The sequence below is a fragment of the Anabrus simplex genome, chromosome 3 (assembly GCF_040414725.1).
Source record: "Anabrus simplex isolate iqAnaSimp1 chromosome 3, ASM4041472v1, whole genome shotgun sequence".
NCBI classification, from domain to species: Eukaryota; Metazoa; Arthropoda; class Insecta; order Orthoptera; family Tettigoniidae; genus Anabrus; species Anabrus simplex.
In genome coordinates this window covers 14684228-14701112 of record NC_090267.1, presented here as the reverse complement: position 1 = coordinate 14701112, position 16885 = coordinate 14684228, and the positions used below count along the sequence as shown (strand labels likewise).

Below are 16885 nucleotides of genomic sequence, written 5' to 3'. Positions count from 1 at the left end.
TGACCAATTTGTTCTTCCTCTTCAGTATTGTGCAATTTTTTTAAAGCCGTGAACGACTTATAATGGAAACTCTCGCCAGCCATCCTGAACATTTGCTTCTTCTTAAGCTGACACCTTGCAAATGACAGGAAATCTACGCGGTATGCTTCTCGATTGTGTATGGAACAGAGTTGCCAACACAGTGAATGGAAAAATACACACTTTCAGATTTCTATGTGTTAGGAGCATATTACCAACATTAGTGCAAATAATACTTCCTCCCAAACATCTCAATTCCAGATTTTGAGAAAAAATAATCCAGGATTTCTCGTATATGTATGGTATTCATATTTTTTACTTTGGAAGGTAACTTTGTTGTGCAAGTATGGAATTTATTTTTATCATTTGTTCAATTGTTCCTTCTCTCTATATATATTTATTCTTGTTACCTCTTTACCTTGTTTATTAACTTATATTCTTACTTCTTATAGCACTCGACGGGCATTAAGGATGAAATCTTTATAGACGAACATAAAGCTGGTCAACATTTTCCATGTTTTGAAGAAGACAACAAGTAAGTACGGTTTGGTTCAGTTTGGTAACTTTAACTCTACACAGTTCTGAGCAGGTCATTTATACATTGACAGCTATCCTCAGTGTTGATTATTGGAACTCCCTGAGCTTGCCATTTTTGTCAATTTCATCCTTTATTTAATAATATTACACTTAAAGTTTAATTTCTTAAAAGAAGTAGGAAAGAGAATTGAGCAAAATGTTTAGGGAATTTACATTTTAAACCTGTTTCTGGAAGTAGTTTCATTGAAGAAAAGTACTTGAAGTTGACCAATACATTTCTAAAGCAGGTTTGCTTTCAGTACCTAACAACTGTCACTGCATATATTGTCATTTTATATTCACTATCTGAAATGTCATCAACTATTTTGTTGAAAACATTTGTGAATTCCCTTTTTAGTGGCAATTATAGCAGAGGAAGCTGTTTCTACAGTTTTTATACAAGACCTACAAGTTTGATCTTTCTTGATGTTGGAATACAAACAAATATCTAAATATTGTATTTAAGCACAGAAATCAAACCTTCAGTGATTGATATAGCCAGTATCCATCTATTAGGGTGCCATCAGCACAAAATAATGCAGCCATTTGAACCAGTATTGTAAAACGCAAATCAGCGTGTTTGGTTTTGAGTGTTTTAATAATTTTAAGATAAATTTCCTCATAAGTTAAGTGTTAAGATGACAGCTCTATAATTGAGAAGATCCTGTATAAGGTGGAATTTTATAAATCTATTCAAATTTAATTTTGAATAGAATTTTAGTACACTGGCAGGATATTTATTATTATTGTTAAATTTTTTTGTGGTGGACAGAGGTGAAAGAAGGTGCTTGTCAGAATGGATCTATCTACTATAATAAAAAGATTAATTAAAGCTTTAAAAATCAAAGTTATATTCCTTTTTTTCCCAACGTTTGGTTTTATTATCAGAAATTAAATATTAACAATCAATTCACTTAGCAAAAACAGGATTTCATTTGCAGAAATAGTTGGTTAGATCAGGCACAATGTAGGTACAATCAAAAAAACATTCAACAAGCAACACATTAGGAACCTGAGCTTGTCGCTCTTTAAGGGGGCTCATACACTGCTTAATTAGAAAATTATCGATTTTTTGTTTGTGGTCTCATCTGAAAGACATTTTCTTTCGGGACATATATATGAAGTTTTATTTAAAAATATTCATATTTCGCTGAGTTATCGCAGTTTTAATAATACTATGTGCTGTTCTGTCAGCTGAGTGGGCATGGCATGACAAGCAGATTTATTTTTCAGTAATTTTTTCAGTGCATCCTTTTAATCTTATTGGACTAACAATGGCTGCTGTGTTCTGGTAACCACGGAGATGTTCTTTTAACCATGGAATAGAAGGTTGCTTTGTTAATTACTCCTTGGCGACTGGGTATTTTTTGTTTTGATTTACCACTGGTGTTCTGTGATTTACCATCACATAGTGCTAAGTTGATTTGATTTTTTTCTGTCTGTGCGATATTGGTGAATTGTGAATAAGGACGGGGGCGTAGCTCGTTGTAAAAGAAGAACTTTTCGCGGTAATAGGTATTCAAAATGTCAGGGTGATGAAAATTCTCCCAACAGTTACGAAACACCTAAAAGTGCATCTGCTAGGAGTGCACGGGGTCAGCTTGACTATGAAAGGTTGAGGTCAGCAGAAAAGCGTCTTTGTGAGTCCACTAAGGAGGCAAGCAGGACAAGGAGAAGGCTGAGACTCGAACAGCTCAACAAAAACATCGAGAAGGAAGGCGCAACATACTCTGCTGGAGCATTTTAATGAAGTATGAAAGCAAGTTTTTTTGCTTTACTTTTAAAGCTGATTCCCCGAAAGTTGCTAATTTGGTTACAAAAGACATGATAACTGTCACAATTACCGCTCAAATTCCATGAAACTTGCAAGTACATTACCTTATACAGATTCTAGAGGACATACTAAGATAATTACAAACAATCAGAAAATCATTGAAGTATTGATAGATGTATAAAGGAAAAATCAGAAGTTTTACCTGACTGAAACATAAAAATATGCAGAAATTTTAGTAATAGTCCCACACCATTCATACTAGTTTATCCCCGGCTACATGTCGTTTGCTAATCAGAAAACAAAATTAAAATTAATATGATGAGTAGTTTTGCTGAAATCGTGTTTTTGTGAGATGTTATCATAAAAAAATTGGATAATTTTTTCTTCGTAAATATTTTCATCATACTACCAAAAAATTTAGTTTATGGACAGTAAACGCAATTAGAAGGTCTCCTTTGTTGGTTTACAAAATTTCATGCAGTTACATTGAAAAACAACGTAGATAGAGAGTTTTGAATCGTAACAATATAGAGATGGCTATGAGCGGTGTATGAGCCCCCTTAAATTGATAATTTCCAAGAGCACTGACTCTCCTTTCTAACACACTCAATGAGATAGATCTCCCAATATCTTTTAACAAGGTACAACTCTTCGAAGAGCACTTTTGCTCCACCACAACGTTACCACCTTCCAAAAGGCATCATTTAATCATCAAGAGACAAAGAGCATCTTTGCACTATTAAAACTTTACAATAGGACACAGAATTTTTAGAAACGACCAGGCCTGTCAAGGGTACCACCTACTATTTACAATTCCAACAGTATTCACTGTCTTAGACACACAACAATCTAACTACTTAACCTAAAAGAAAGGAATTGAATGATACAGGGGTATCGAATACCCATTCTACTGGGCCTTGGTGGGAAGAAAAAACACAGGTTAAAGCTACTGGCCTGAAAACCAAAATAATGCAGAGGCAGACACTTGCACTCCATGACACTGACACTTAGAAATTTAAAATCCTAGTAGGGCTCACTGCCCAACGCTACAGAGTCTAATCCCATACTACTGAAGTGACTAGATGGAGAAAATTTTAATTACAAGGCTACAGATATAAAACAGTTACAGAAACATAGTCATCTCAAATACAAGTTGATGGGGAACTCGAGAGGGTGTCACACTCTTTGTTCCTGAATTTAAGCTAAGTTTCTAGGCTAGTTTAGAGATTAACATTTGAAGAAGTTTAGATTATTGGAGATCAGAAATTTAAAGTTACATTCTTAAAGACTGGAAACCTTACCCTCGGTTTAGCTTTCAGAGGCTATCACCTAGTTAGAACATGGCTGCCATTACCTTACTGCGCTGGGCTGCTCGATGAAGTGCGAAACGCCCCAGCTTCCACTATTAGCACACACTGAGTACACTCGATGATCAACAGCCTCCACTATTAGCACACACTCAGTACACTCGATGATCAACAGCGTCCACTATTAGCACACACTCAGTACACTCGATGATCAACAGCCTCCACTATTAGCACACACTCAGTGATCAACAGCCTCCACTATTAGCACACACTCAGTGATCAACAGCCTCCACTATTAGCACACACTCAGTACACTCGATGATCAACAGCCTCCACTATTAGCACACACTGAGTACACTCGATGATCAACAGCCTCCACTATTAGCACACACTCAGTACACTCAGTGATCAACAGCCTCCACTATTAGCACACACTCAGTACACTTGATGATCCACAGCCTCCACTATTAGCACACACTCAGTGATCAACAGCCTCCACTATTAGCACACACACTCAGTGATCAACAGCCTCCACTATTAGCACACACTCAGTGATCAACAGCGTCCACTATTAGCACACACTCAGTACACTCGATGATCAACAGCCTCCACTATTAGCACACACTGAGTACACTCGATGATCAACAGCCTCCACTATTAGCACACACTCAGTGATCAAGAGCCTCCACTATTAGCACACACTCAGTACACTCGATGATCAACAGCCTCCACTATTAGCACACACTCAGTACACTCGATGATCAACAGCCTCCACTATTAGCACACACTGAGTACACTCGATGATCAACAGCCTCCACTATTAGCACACACTCAGTGATCAACAGCCTCCACTATTAGCACACACTCAGTACACTCGATGATCAACAGCCTCCACTATTAGCACACACTCAGTGATCAACAGCCTCCACTATTAGCACACACTCAGTGATCAACAGCCTCCACTATTAGCACACACTCAGTACACTCGATGATCAACAGCCTCCACTATTAGCACACACTCAGTGATCAACAGCCTCCACTATTAGCACACACTCAGTGATCAACAGCCTCCACTATTAGCACACACTCAGTACACTCGATGATCAACAGCCTCCACTATTAGCACACACTCAGTGATCAACAGCCTCCACTATTAGCACACACTCAGTACACTCAGTGATCAACAGCCTCCACTATTAGCACACACTCAGTGATCAACAGCCTCCACTATTAGCACACACTCAGTGATCAACAGCCTCCACTATTAGCACACACTCAGTACACTCGATGATCAACAGTCTCCACTATTAGCACACACTCAGTGATCAACAGCCTCCACTATTAGCACACACTCAGTGATCAACAGCCTCCACTATTAGCACACACTCAGTACACTCAGTGATCAACAGCCTCCACTATTAGCACACACTGAGTACACTCGATGATCAACAGCCTCCACTATTAGCACACACTCAGTACACTCAGTGATCAACAGCCTCCACTATTAGCACACACTGAGTACACTCGATGATCAACAGCCTCCACTATTAGCACACACTCAGTACACTCAGTGATCAACAGCCTCCACTATTAGCACACACTGAGTACACTCGATGATCAACAGCCTCCACTATTAGCACACACTCAGTACACTCAGTGATCAACAACCTCCACTATTAGCACACACTGAGTACACTCGATGATCAACAGCCTCCACTATTAGCACACACTGAGTACACTCGATGATCAACAGTCTCCACTATTAGCACACACTCAGTACACTCGATGATCAACAGCCTCCACTATTAGCACACACTCAGTACACTCGATGATCAACAGCCTCCACTATTAGCACACACTCAGTACACTCGATGATCAACAGCCTCCACTATTAGCACACACTGAGTACACTCGATGATCAACAGCCTCCACTATTAGCACACACTGAGTACACTCGATGATCAACAGCCTCCACTATTAGCACACACTCAGTAGACTCGATGATCAACAGCCTCCACTATTAGCACACACTCAGTACACTCAGTGATCAACAGCCTCCACTATTAGCACACACTGAGTACACTCGATGATCAACAGCCTCCACTATTAGCACACACTCAGTACACTCGATGATCAACAGCCTCCACTATTAGCACACACTCAGTACACTCGATGATCAACAGCCTCCACTATTAGCACACACTCAGTACACTCGATGATCAACAGCCTCCACTATTAGCACACACTGAGTACACTCGATGATCAACAGCCTCCACTATTAGCACACACTCAGTACACTCGATGATCAACAGCCTCCACTATTAGCACACACTCAGTACACTCAGTGATCAACAGCCTCCACTATTAGCACACACTCAGTACACTCGATGATCAACAGCCTCCACTATTAGCACACACTCAGTACACTCGATGATCAACAGCCTCCACTATTAGCACACACTCAGTACACTCAGTGATCAACAGCCTCCACTATTAGCACACACTCAGTGATCAACAGCCTCCACTATTAGCACACACTGAGTACACTCGATGATCAACAGCCTCCACTATTAGCACACACTCAGTACACTCAGTGATCAACAGCCTCCACTATTAGCACACACTGAGTACACTCGATGATCAACAGCCTCCACTATTAGCACACACTCAGTACACTCAGTGATCAACAGCCTCCACTATTAGCACACACTGAGTACACTCGATGATCAACAGCCTCCACTATTAGCACACACTCAGTACACTCGATGATCAACAGCCTCCACTATTAGCACACACTCAGTACACTCGATGATCAACAGCCTCCACTATTAGCACACACTGAGTACACTCGATGATCAACAGCCTCCACTATTAGCACACACTGAGTACACTCGATGATCAACAGCCTCCACTATTAGCACACACTCAGTACACTCGATGATCGACAGCCTCCACTATTAGCACACACTCAGTACACTCGATGATCAACAGTCTCCACTATTAGCACACACTGAGTACACTCGATGATCAACAGCCTCCACTATTAGCACACACTGAGTACACTCGATGATCAACAGCCTCCACTATTAGCACACACTCAGTAGACTCGATGATCAACAGCCTCCACTATTAGCACACACTGAGTACACTCGATGATCAACAGCCTCCACTATTAGCACACACTCAGTACACTCGACGATCAACAGCCTCCACTATTAGCACACACACTCGATGATCAACAGCCTCCACTATTAGCACACACACTCGATGATCAACAGCCTCCACTATTAGCACACACTCTGTACACTCGATAATCAAGAAGACAAGGTAGCTTGAAAAATTGCCAGGTTTTGTACCTGAGAGGAAGGTTTGAGAAAGATCTGGACTAACGCCTGACACATCCCTCAAATTTTGTAGGATAATTAAATATGTGGAAGAAAATACTGATAGGTGTAAAATTAAATACAGGTATTTTCTATTGGCAACATTTGAAGTTGGCAGCAGGATGTTGTGGTGTTGACAACTTTAAAATGCCAAAAACAAAAGACAATCAACACAGTGTAGTAAACCTAGGAAGACAAAATTACTTTATCACATGAGTGGCGAAATCTGTTGATCAACGTCTGATCTTCTGCACTAGTTGTTTCATGTTTTAATTATAAGATGTCGTTTTGCAAGGTGCTTGATTTAAATGGACAGGACAGGTGTACCCTCGCGGTACAATTATTATTATTATTATTATTATTATTATTATTATTATTATTATTATTATTATTACCTTAAAGACAGTATATGAATTAATTATTACATTGCATTATAAAACATGACAAAAAGGTCTTCTTTCTCAATCCATTTTTCTCTCCTGTGTTGGCTTTTACCTCAGACTCTGTGAGGGATGCCACATCTACCACATAAAGGGCTGCGTTCTGGAGTGTAAGATTTTGATTTGGGGGATAAAACTAGGGAGGAGGACCAATGCCTCATCCAGATGGCCTGACCTGCTATGCTGAACATGGGCCGTGTGAGGGATGGGAAAATTAGGAGGGATAGGCTAGGAAGAGGGAAGGAAGTGGCCATGGCTTTAAGTTAGATACCATCCCAGCAATTGACTGGAGGAGCAGCGGGAAACCAATGGAAAACCACTTTAAGGATGGCTGAGGTGGAAATGGAATGCCCTGAGGCTGATTGGAGCCCTGTACCAATCCTATCACTTTTCAAATATCTTTGCAGAGACGGGAATCAAACTCGGGCCTCTGGGGGTGGCAGCTAATTACACTAAACACTGCACCACAGAGGCAGACATGACAAAAATTACTAGCCATTAATAGAAAATACCACATAAGGCAGCAATTTGTAGGTGGTATATTATGTGCATTTCAACACTACAGTATGTATTCAGCTGTCATTAAAAAGTTACTGCATGTTCATATCACTAATTTTACTTGTCATTGAATATTACTGCAGTTGTACGTATATTTCAGCAGATTTCTACAGTGATGTAACATATTCTATACTAAGAAATTGTACAAAGTTATACAACCCATGTTCATTTTCTATTGACATGTGGTTCACAAGCGCTGATAATAGACTACAATATAAGTATTTGGAAAGTTAACTGGAGCCAATTGATATTGTTATTGTCTCCTGAATGTTTCCCCTATGATGTACTACTGTATTTTCTCGCATAATTAACGCCCTTACATAATTTACGTACCCCAGTATTTTAGGGTCCAAAGTGGAGAAAAAGTAATATCAACAGTTCTTTGAACATCCATCACACATCTCAGGATACGTTTTGAATTAAAGATCTCAACTATTCAGTCAGAAGCCTTCCTATTGTAAAACCAGGCATTCCAAATACTGGGCAACCTGCTGTTATCAGCCAGTAGGAAATACCACTGCACGAGTTCAGTGAGAGAATCAGCACAGTAGTGACTAGTGATGCTCTATTCCTGTCTGGTACAAACTTATTTTGTGAGTGTTTTGGGTATGGAACATGCATTTTCTGTGATCTCAGAATTGCTTGTTAGTCCACATTTAGCAAGTATTCGAGTAATACCATATCATATAAACTCACAGTGATCAGTTATGCTGAATCATATGGGAGTAGGGCAGCGAGCCATAAGTATTCAATGTTTGAATGCAATGTTCGCTACCTTGGTAACAGAGAGTGCACTTCAAATGACTAACAAGTCTTGCAAAGCATTTCACGGACCAAAAAGCGGCAAGTTTCCGCCAGTAGAGGAGAATCTACTTATATATATGATTTCATTTTGCAACGTTCAGTATGTTCTTTCTCATGAAATGCTGTATTTTAAGGGATGAGGAAATAGGTGCTCCACATGGAATCAGTCTCTCAGATTTGAAGTTTAGCTGTGGCTGGATGATTCATTTTATGAAGAGAAATGGACTTTCTCTTTGATAAAAAAAAAAATCCTTATGCCAAAAAAGTACCAAATGATTTCAACCAAAAAGTATGGTGTTAGATTTTAATTGCTTTGTGATTGCGAAGCATAAACTGAAGGATAAGAAAGGGACATCATGTTTTATCGTACACACTACTGGAAGCGAAGAACAACGATTTACTGCAATGCTTGCTGTAACAGCTGATGGCAGAAATCTTGCGCCTTTCATTCTAAAATGAAAAACAATGCCTAAATTAAACCTTCCATGAGGGATCAATGTTTATGTCCAAGAAAAAGGGTGACAGACACGTCCCTTATACAAGTTTGGACACAAACGTTTTGGAGAAATCTAACAGGGTCACTCCTTCAATGACCGGCCCTTCTCATATTGTACAGTTTCCTTTTTTGCTGGTATGTCATTATTATGTACTTACATGAATTGTACTTTTATTAGTTCATGTTTATTTCACCTCAGGTCGTACTGTCAGCTCATTATGGGAAGAATGTTTTCCAGTCTCGCAGATGTACCAAGTCTCCCGATTTAAGCGGAAGACTCCCAATTTTTCATCATTCTTCCCAATATCGTGATTTTCAGAGCAGTATCTGTCATCATTCTCAGACTAATTACGAAGCTATTCATGAATAAGAAAAACGTTTGTGTTCTTAGTTCACAGTTGGAAACAGCTTTGTGCAGACCAAATTTGACTATGAACAGAACCATTTATATTTACTGACATATTGTAACAATTGCCAAAATTTGCATTGAATATAATAATAGTACATGATGCAACAAGCCTATAACTACCAATATAGGCGTTGCATAGACTGTTTATGCTCGATGATAATTATAACTCTACTTTTTTCATATTCTTAAATTTCTGTGGGTCTGTAATCAATTGCCTGATGGACTTCCTATTAAATGTGATGGGAAAGGGGTGATCCTATAGAAGCAAACAAGAATTAAAGAAAATGTAGTAGGTGAGGAGAAACTATTAAACTGGCCACGATTATATCAGCTATTTGCAATATATTGGGGAGATTTCAGGGCAACAATCTCTCTTGGTAGTTAGAAAATCTTGCTTATGTTCTGGGATTCTTTGACAAGGTGTTACTATTACAAAACTTCAATTACCTCATTGCCAGATCCACCTTTGCCTATTTTGTGAAGATGAATGCATTCAGCATCTATGAAGAGTTATATGAGCCCACTAATTTTGGTACACTTTGTGAGATATTTGATCTTGGCTCAGTCTGGTGTTATTTGATGGTGTTTAAATATGTCAGCCTTGTGTCGGTACATTCACTGGCATGTAGAAGGACTGTATAGGACTAAGTTCCTACCCTTCAGCATCGCCAAAAATCATAAAAGTAGTTAGTGGGATGCAAAGCCAATGACATATATTATTTAAACCCAAGCCGGGGAATATGATGCAGCAGATAAAAGCATCTGTATTCCCATTGCCAATATTCTTTTAGAACTGCATGATCTGAAGCAGTGGCACTGACTGACTGACTGTATATTTGGACCCTGAGGGACCAACCCTGAATTTTTTCTGGTATATGTAATTGGTTCAGTATTCTAACACAACTGCCTTAACAGTTTACGTAATATGTTAAGCAAGCATGATGCACTCCATGCATGCAAATTATTCGCTCATGTTGCTGACTTGATAGCTGCCTTCTCTATGTGTCAAATACAATCTACTTTCACTCCAAAGACACTTGAGAGCACATTTTTTTTTCACAACACTAACATCATGACTTGAATTTTACTTATAATCACTTTTACTGTCAACCTAGCACACACCTTCATTCTCCATGCGAGCAAACATTCCATTTGTCATCCAACATGGTATCACTACACCTTATCCATGGGGTATTGCAAATGAAATGCTCTGGTAGTCAGTTGACCAATAATCTTTTAAGCGAGGTTAGAATTATTCTGGATGAGATTCGATCATACACAAAATGTTATTACTATGGTCAGCCCACACTTGGCCAACCATTATGGCATTCAAATAAACAAACAGCTTTCTTTTATAGTCACATTTTCGCATGCAAAAGAGTGCTTACAGAGCTGTTCTGTTTCCAGTACTTTACAAGAGATGACACACCAGTAGAGTCAAGATGCATTTTCATGCATCTACGCAGTAGCAGAACCATGAACGTAATTTCGATTATGCATACATGCGTGCGCAGTACTTAAAAGTTCAGGCATGACGAATATAAGAACCAAGTGTGATGACTCATCGAGTTCAGGCGCGCCCCGCCAGGCAGCGCTAGAGTTTGGTAGCTCCACAATACCTATCAGCTGGTCTTAGGAATGGTGACACAGGAAACGTATTACTCCGTAACTGATCAGTATATACACTGTCTTTTATAAAAAAATGAGAGATTACAATTAAAATACCACGGCAGAGAACAATGGAAAAATATCATATACGGAAATAAGAGCATCGACTTTCATCACATGTTGCGAAAAGCACAAGGTACTCGAGTGTATATATACATAAATGACAAAACTCCCAACATATTAAAAAAACACCCATGAACTATTTAATACTCTACTTACAATCTCAATTTGTCGGTTACTGGACTTTCAAAAGCTTGCATGAAGATTTGGCGGATGTTCGAGATTGTAAATCTCGCCGGATTTCTTTCATTCTGAAGAAAAATCGGCAGTTCAGATAATGATAAACAAGGCTGGGGAATATATTCATACCATGTTGAAGACAACAGCCAGCACCTGAAGGATCAACTGAAATTTTGTCTATAGAATCGATAAAATCAAAAAATATTTCGCTCCATATCGATTTTGAGTTCAGTTTTTCACTAAATACTTTCTCGGCCAGGAAAAGAATGTCACATATACTTTTCGAAGGGCGTGTTAAAACACTTAATTATTGCTTGAACCGTAGTCTTTTATTTCGGAGAGAACTGAAAATGTACTATGATTATTATCACGTAGAGAATGGGCACAGGGCGAACACTTAATAAATTTAGAGGAGTGCTTAACAACGTACCCAGCCAAATGGTTCACTAAAGAGTTTCGAACTGTGTATTTCTAACCTGCTTCTCCAATAAATTAATTCTCGATTTTGCTGAGTTTAGACTGGATCTAGCTCGAATTAAATTTCGATTAGCATTTTTAGGCGCCTTTTGAGCGATAATATTGTCTTTTCGGCATCAGAAAGCACCCTAGAATAACCCAAATTTTGATCAACATTAGACTGACCTTTTAATTCTCTATTTGCTGCTACACTCCCGTCTTTCTTCTTCTCCTAGTGGTGTCTAGTTTCTTTTTTCTTGTTGGGAGTTTCATGGGACTTAATCTCACTTGAAAGGTATTTCGGCAAATTAGGGAAAATATGAGGCACTGCTCCTGGACGTAATTTCTATCTCTCACGAGACATAACCACTTTTTCAACATTCACTATAAAGTTATCTGATTTTACTCTCAAATCATCAGAGAAATGAATTTGACAAATTCTACTATTACGCGTTAACACAGTATCCTTTCGTGGAAAAGCTCTGACCCATTTTTCAAATTTATTTCTATCCTTCGGTGGTGAAAATAATTTTATACCATTAACTACTCTACCATAGCCTGACTTACAGCCAGGCACAAAACAGTACGGCATGTTGAACTATTAATTTAATCAGGCCACATAAAACACGTGCTTTAAGTGCAGAACACACAATGAACTGAGTTAAGGAACTGAAAGCAAAGGAAATTAAACTTCTTGACTTGAAATATCTCGTACGATAACATCTCCCGCACTTTTCCAACACATGGTTTGCCGGTCTATTGAAGTACGTGTTGGACACCGACGTTTGCAGTGCTCGCAGTGGCGGGTCCACAAACTACCACGTTATAACAGTTGAGTCATCACACTTGGTTCTTATATTCGTCATGGTTCAGGAGTAATTTTGTGAGCAGGAACTCATTTCATGTAAATGAGTACGTTTTATAAATGTCATTTTCTCATTTTATGTCGGAACTGGCTCTTTACTTTTAGATCCTCTTTTTTAATTGTTGCTCGAAGAATTTAATCTAATGATAAAGTTATATTCAAACAGGACCACCAACGTATGGGTAACTATGAGTTCTGCTCATGGACAAGCAATTGCTTGTGTTATGTTGCTGTTTAGAAATGGTTAGAAGTTTTGCATATATTTCAGTGTGGAGAGTGCTGGAAGCTCGGCGCATTATTGTAAACTTTGCTGTAAGAGGTTCAAACGCCGATATGATCTCAAACGGCATATACATACTCATACTGGAAGGAAGCCATACTCCTGTGCATTATGTGGCAAGATGTTCGCAAGGCCAAGTAAACTCAAAGACCACATGTTGTGTCATTCAGCAATTAAGCCATTTATTTGTTCAATTTGTGGATGTGCTTTCAAACGTGCTAAGACCCTTAAGGCTCACCGAAATGTACACACTGAAGAGAAGACTTTTTCCTGTTCAATTTGTGGTAATGCTTTTAAAAGTTTGGCGGATTTAAAAATTCATGAATTATGGCACACAAATGAAAGACCCTTTTCTTGTTCTATTTGTGGAAGTTCTTTTAAAAGGTCAACCCATCTTAAAAGACACGAAAGTGTTCATAGTGATAAGAAGCCATTCTCCTGTGGGATCTGTGGAAATGCTTTTCGAAATACATGGAATTTAAGAGCACACGAGAAAGTTCATACGGACATTCGACCTTTCCGGTGTTCGATTTGTGAAAATTCTTTTAAAACGTCTTCGATGCTCAGAGTACATGAAAAAATACATAGTAATGTCAGGTCTTTTGCCTGTGCTACTTGTGGCCGTGCCTTTTATAGTAAAAGAAACTTAAGAGTTCATGTTACCAACCACGCTAAGGTGAAACCATATTGTTGTTCTTCATGTGGCAAGGCATTTACGAAGTTGCCAAGTTTGTTGCAGCATAGATGTCTTGATGTTGACAGTCAATCCTCTTCAAGAACATCGCCCGTAGTGTAAGAACTTGTGATAATAGCTGCCGTCCTTGGAGGCGGGATTCGATTCTCATTAGTGCCAGATATTGATGATGTTGGTAATTGGTTAATGACCCTTAAAATATAATTTTGCTTCAAATATGAACATATTGTGGAGTAGTAAGATTCAAAGCATCGTCTGTTTGTTTACCAGCTATCCACAGTTTATGAGTATCCTCACATTTCGGAAATGCATAAACTTGATGACTTCAAGCCAGTCAATTAGTATGCGTTTTAGTATACCTAATAGTTATCTCCATTAGGGGTGTCCTTTGGAAAGAGCTGTGCCACATTTAAACAAGAATACAAAATTGGTTAGCCTCGTATTTATTGACTAAGGCTTGTTGTGACAAAGCCTTAATCCTGCAAAACATGTGGATAAATGATTGAGAATTAACAATATTGTGATGGTGTATGCTTTAGATTAAATGTTTCAATGGCCTTTACCATGTAACGCCGCTTGTTCCTACAGCATTAGGTTCATTTAGTCTGTCCCTTCAGAGCATTTCTGCTTGTCAAACAAAACGCAGCCTCTTGCATAAGTATTCATCCAGCTGCCCTCTTCTTATATTTAACACCAAAGATGAATTAGAAATGTTAAGGTACTTCAAAAATTTATACACATTGTATATGCAATTTATTCTTATAATAACTGCAGAATATACCCTCTTGCACTTCACTACTCTTTAACAAAAAGTCACGGTGGTTGTTGTGCTAGGAAATGGCAATGCAAGAATATTTGTGCATCTTGTGGATGGTCTTTATAATAATCACAGCATTGAGGAAGTAAGACTCATCACCAATCTCAGTCCAGTGTTGGTGAGTCAATATCTAGTACATGCTCCATTTACAATGACTAAGAAACGGGACTTAGCTCTTGTTGAATGCAAATTAATTATCCAACTACATCTAATTGGTGATTTTCAGAGAGTAATTGCTGAGAAAACAAATACAGGAATCATGCAGTGATATAAGAGAAATGCAACTGTACCCATCAGGACATGAACTGTTTGGCTAAGGAAGCTGACAACACAAGAAGAGCGAAGTACTTTGCACACTGTCCAGCACAGTCCCCCATGTGTCTGTGCCTGTGCTTCGAAAAGATGTACAAGCCTCCACTGGGAAGAACATCATCACCGACACCGTATGACGCCTGTTACATGGAGCTAGTTTGCTGGGGTGTACAAACCGGAAGAAGCCCTGGATATGTGGTGAACCATAAGTAGAAACAGGTGTTTGCCATAGGGTGCATTAGGAAGCCACCGGAGTTTTGGTAATGTGTGTTGTTTACTAACAAGGGTAATTCTATTTTTTTAATTGCTCTGGGAAGCAACATGTATGGAGAAAGAAGAACACAGAGCTCCAATGTGAAAATCTGCAAGTAACTGTAAAATATGTGAGAGGTTCCATAATGATAAGGGGGGTGTATGTTGGCAGTTGGGATGAATAACTGCCATATAATACTGGAACAGATGGGTAAGATGTTGTATTGAATATATTGAAGCAAAACTTCATACCCAGCATAGCAAAATTATGTCTTGAAGGTGAGTGCTTCGTCCAGCTAGATAATGACCCTATGTACACTCCTTGGGTTGATAGGGAATGACTACTCTACAATACACCTCATATGCTGCAGACTCCACCCAAGTCCCCAGACTTAAACTGTATCACTGGAATTATAATGTAATCTGAGCAAGAAGAGTATTAAAAATAAAGAAGCTCTGATGCTATGTCATGGAAGAATGGTGCAAAACAGGCCCGGAATTGGCAGAAAAAATTATGACATCTATTTCAAAATGCCATCAAGCTAGGATTTATTCCAAAGGGCATTCGGTGCTCTGCTACTTAGAAAATGACTGAACGTTTCTTCAATTCATATTATGGATGAATACTTTTGCAACATGACTTTTCTGCAAGCAGTGCTATTGGTTTGATTGGTTCTAAGAGCCACTGCTTAGAATGGTATATATTATGTTTGCATATGTTCAGATAGAAAATAACATATTCTATTTTTAAAATTAGCTGCTCTCTGGTATTCATGCTTATGGGCTATTGCCCTCACATGACATGCACGGGCAAATACCTGTAAATACCAAAATGCTTGTGATAAACTGATATTTTCTGGAAACAACTTCAGTTACTTCTGTTTGTTCAAAAAGGCATCTTCAAAAGATTAACTTCAAGAAGCATTCCAATTGGAAAAGTTGGTAAAGCTGTTCAAACTCAATATGGTGTTCACTGTGAATGGACTGGGACTGCTTTGTACTTCAAGAAAAATGTGTAAACATTCTTCAGTTTATTATGGTTGTGTGCCTTGAAGGCTTTATTTGTTTTGGATGAATGCCCTTCCTGGTACCACATGATGTTTGAGATGAACCTCTCAACTCAGCGTTGACCAGAATTTAATCCACAGCATGCTTAGTAGGATGCCTGCAGCTAAACCATTATAATTACAGGACGAATTCACATGTACATTAAGAAAGGAAAATATGCACTTTTATATGTAATAAAACATCTAGTATACACTAAATATTTATGTGAGAAATAAATGTACAACAAAATGAAAGTAAAGTTCACATTTTTATTAAATAGAGTTAATGCTCTCTGCGAAAGCCCCAGAAGAAACTGAATCAATAGTTTTTGCTGTGCATTAATATTATCTGAAAATATTTATTCTATGTTTCATTAGCAATCTCTCTGTTGTCTGCACAGTTAAAGTCTCACTTTTGCTAACAGTTGTATTTCTATTAAAGTAAACAATCACCGAGCTCGATAGCTGCAGTCGCTTAAGTGCGGCCAGT

The 16885-nt window shown here is 38.6% G+C and overlaps 1 protein-coding gene across 4 annotated transcripts in view; it reads left to right on the top strand.

Moving 5' to 3' along the window:
• Positions 1 to 16628, top strand: part of LOC136866946 (zinc finger protein OZF) — a 54132-nt gene extending 37504 nt beyond the window's left edge. For 2 of the 4 annotated variants that reach the window (XM_067144037.2, XM_067144036.2), the window contains 2 exons: positions 471 to 553; positions 13263 to 16628. In XM_067144037.2, the coding sequence (XP_067000138.2) occupies positions 471 to 553; positions 13263 to 14070 (891 nt within the window). In that variant the 3' untranslated portion in view covers positions 14071 to 16628. Of the gene's footprint in view, positions 1 to 470; positions 554 to 9555; positions 9857 to 13262 lie in introns of those variants that run through there. The other 2 variants (XM_068226958.1, XM_067144038.2) reach the window with 2 other exon arrangements.
• Positions 16629 to 16885: the final 257 nt, after the last annotated feature.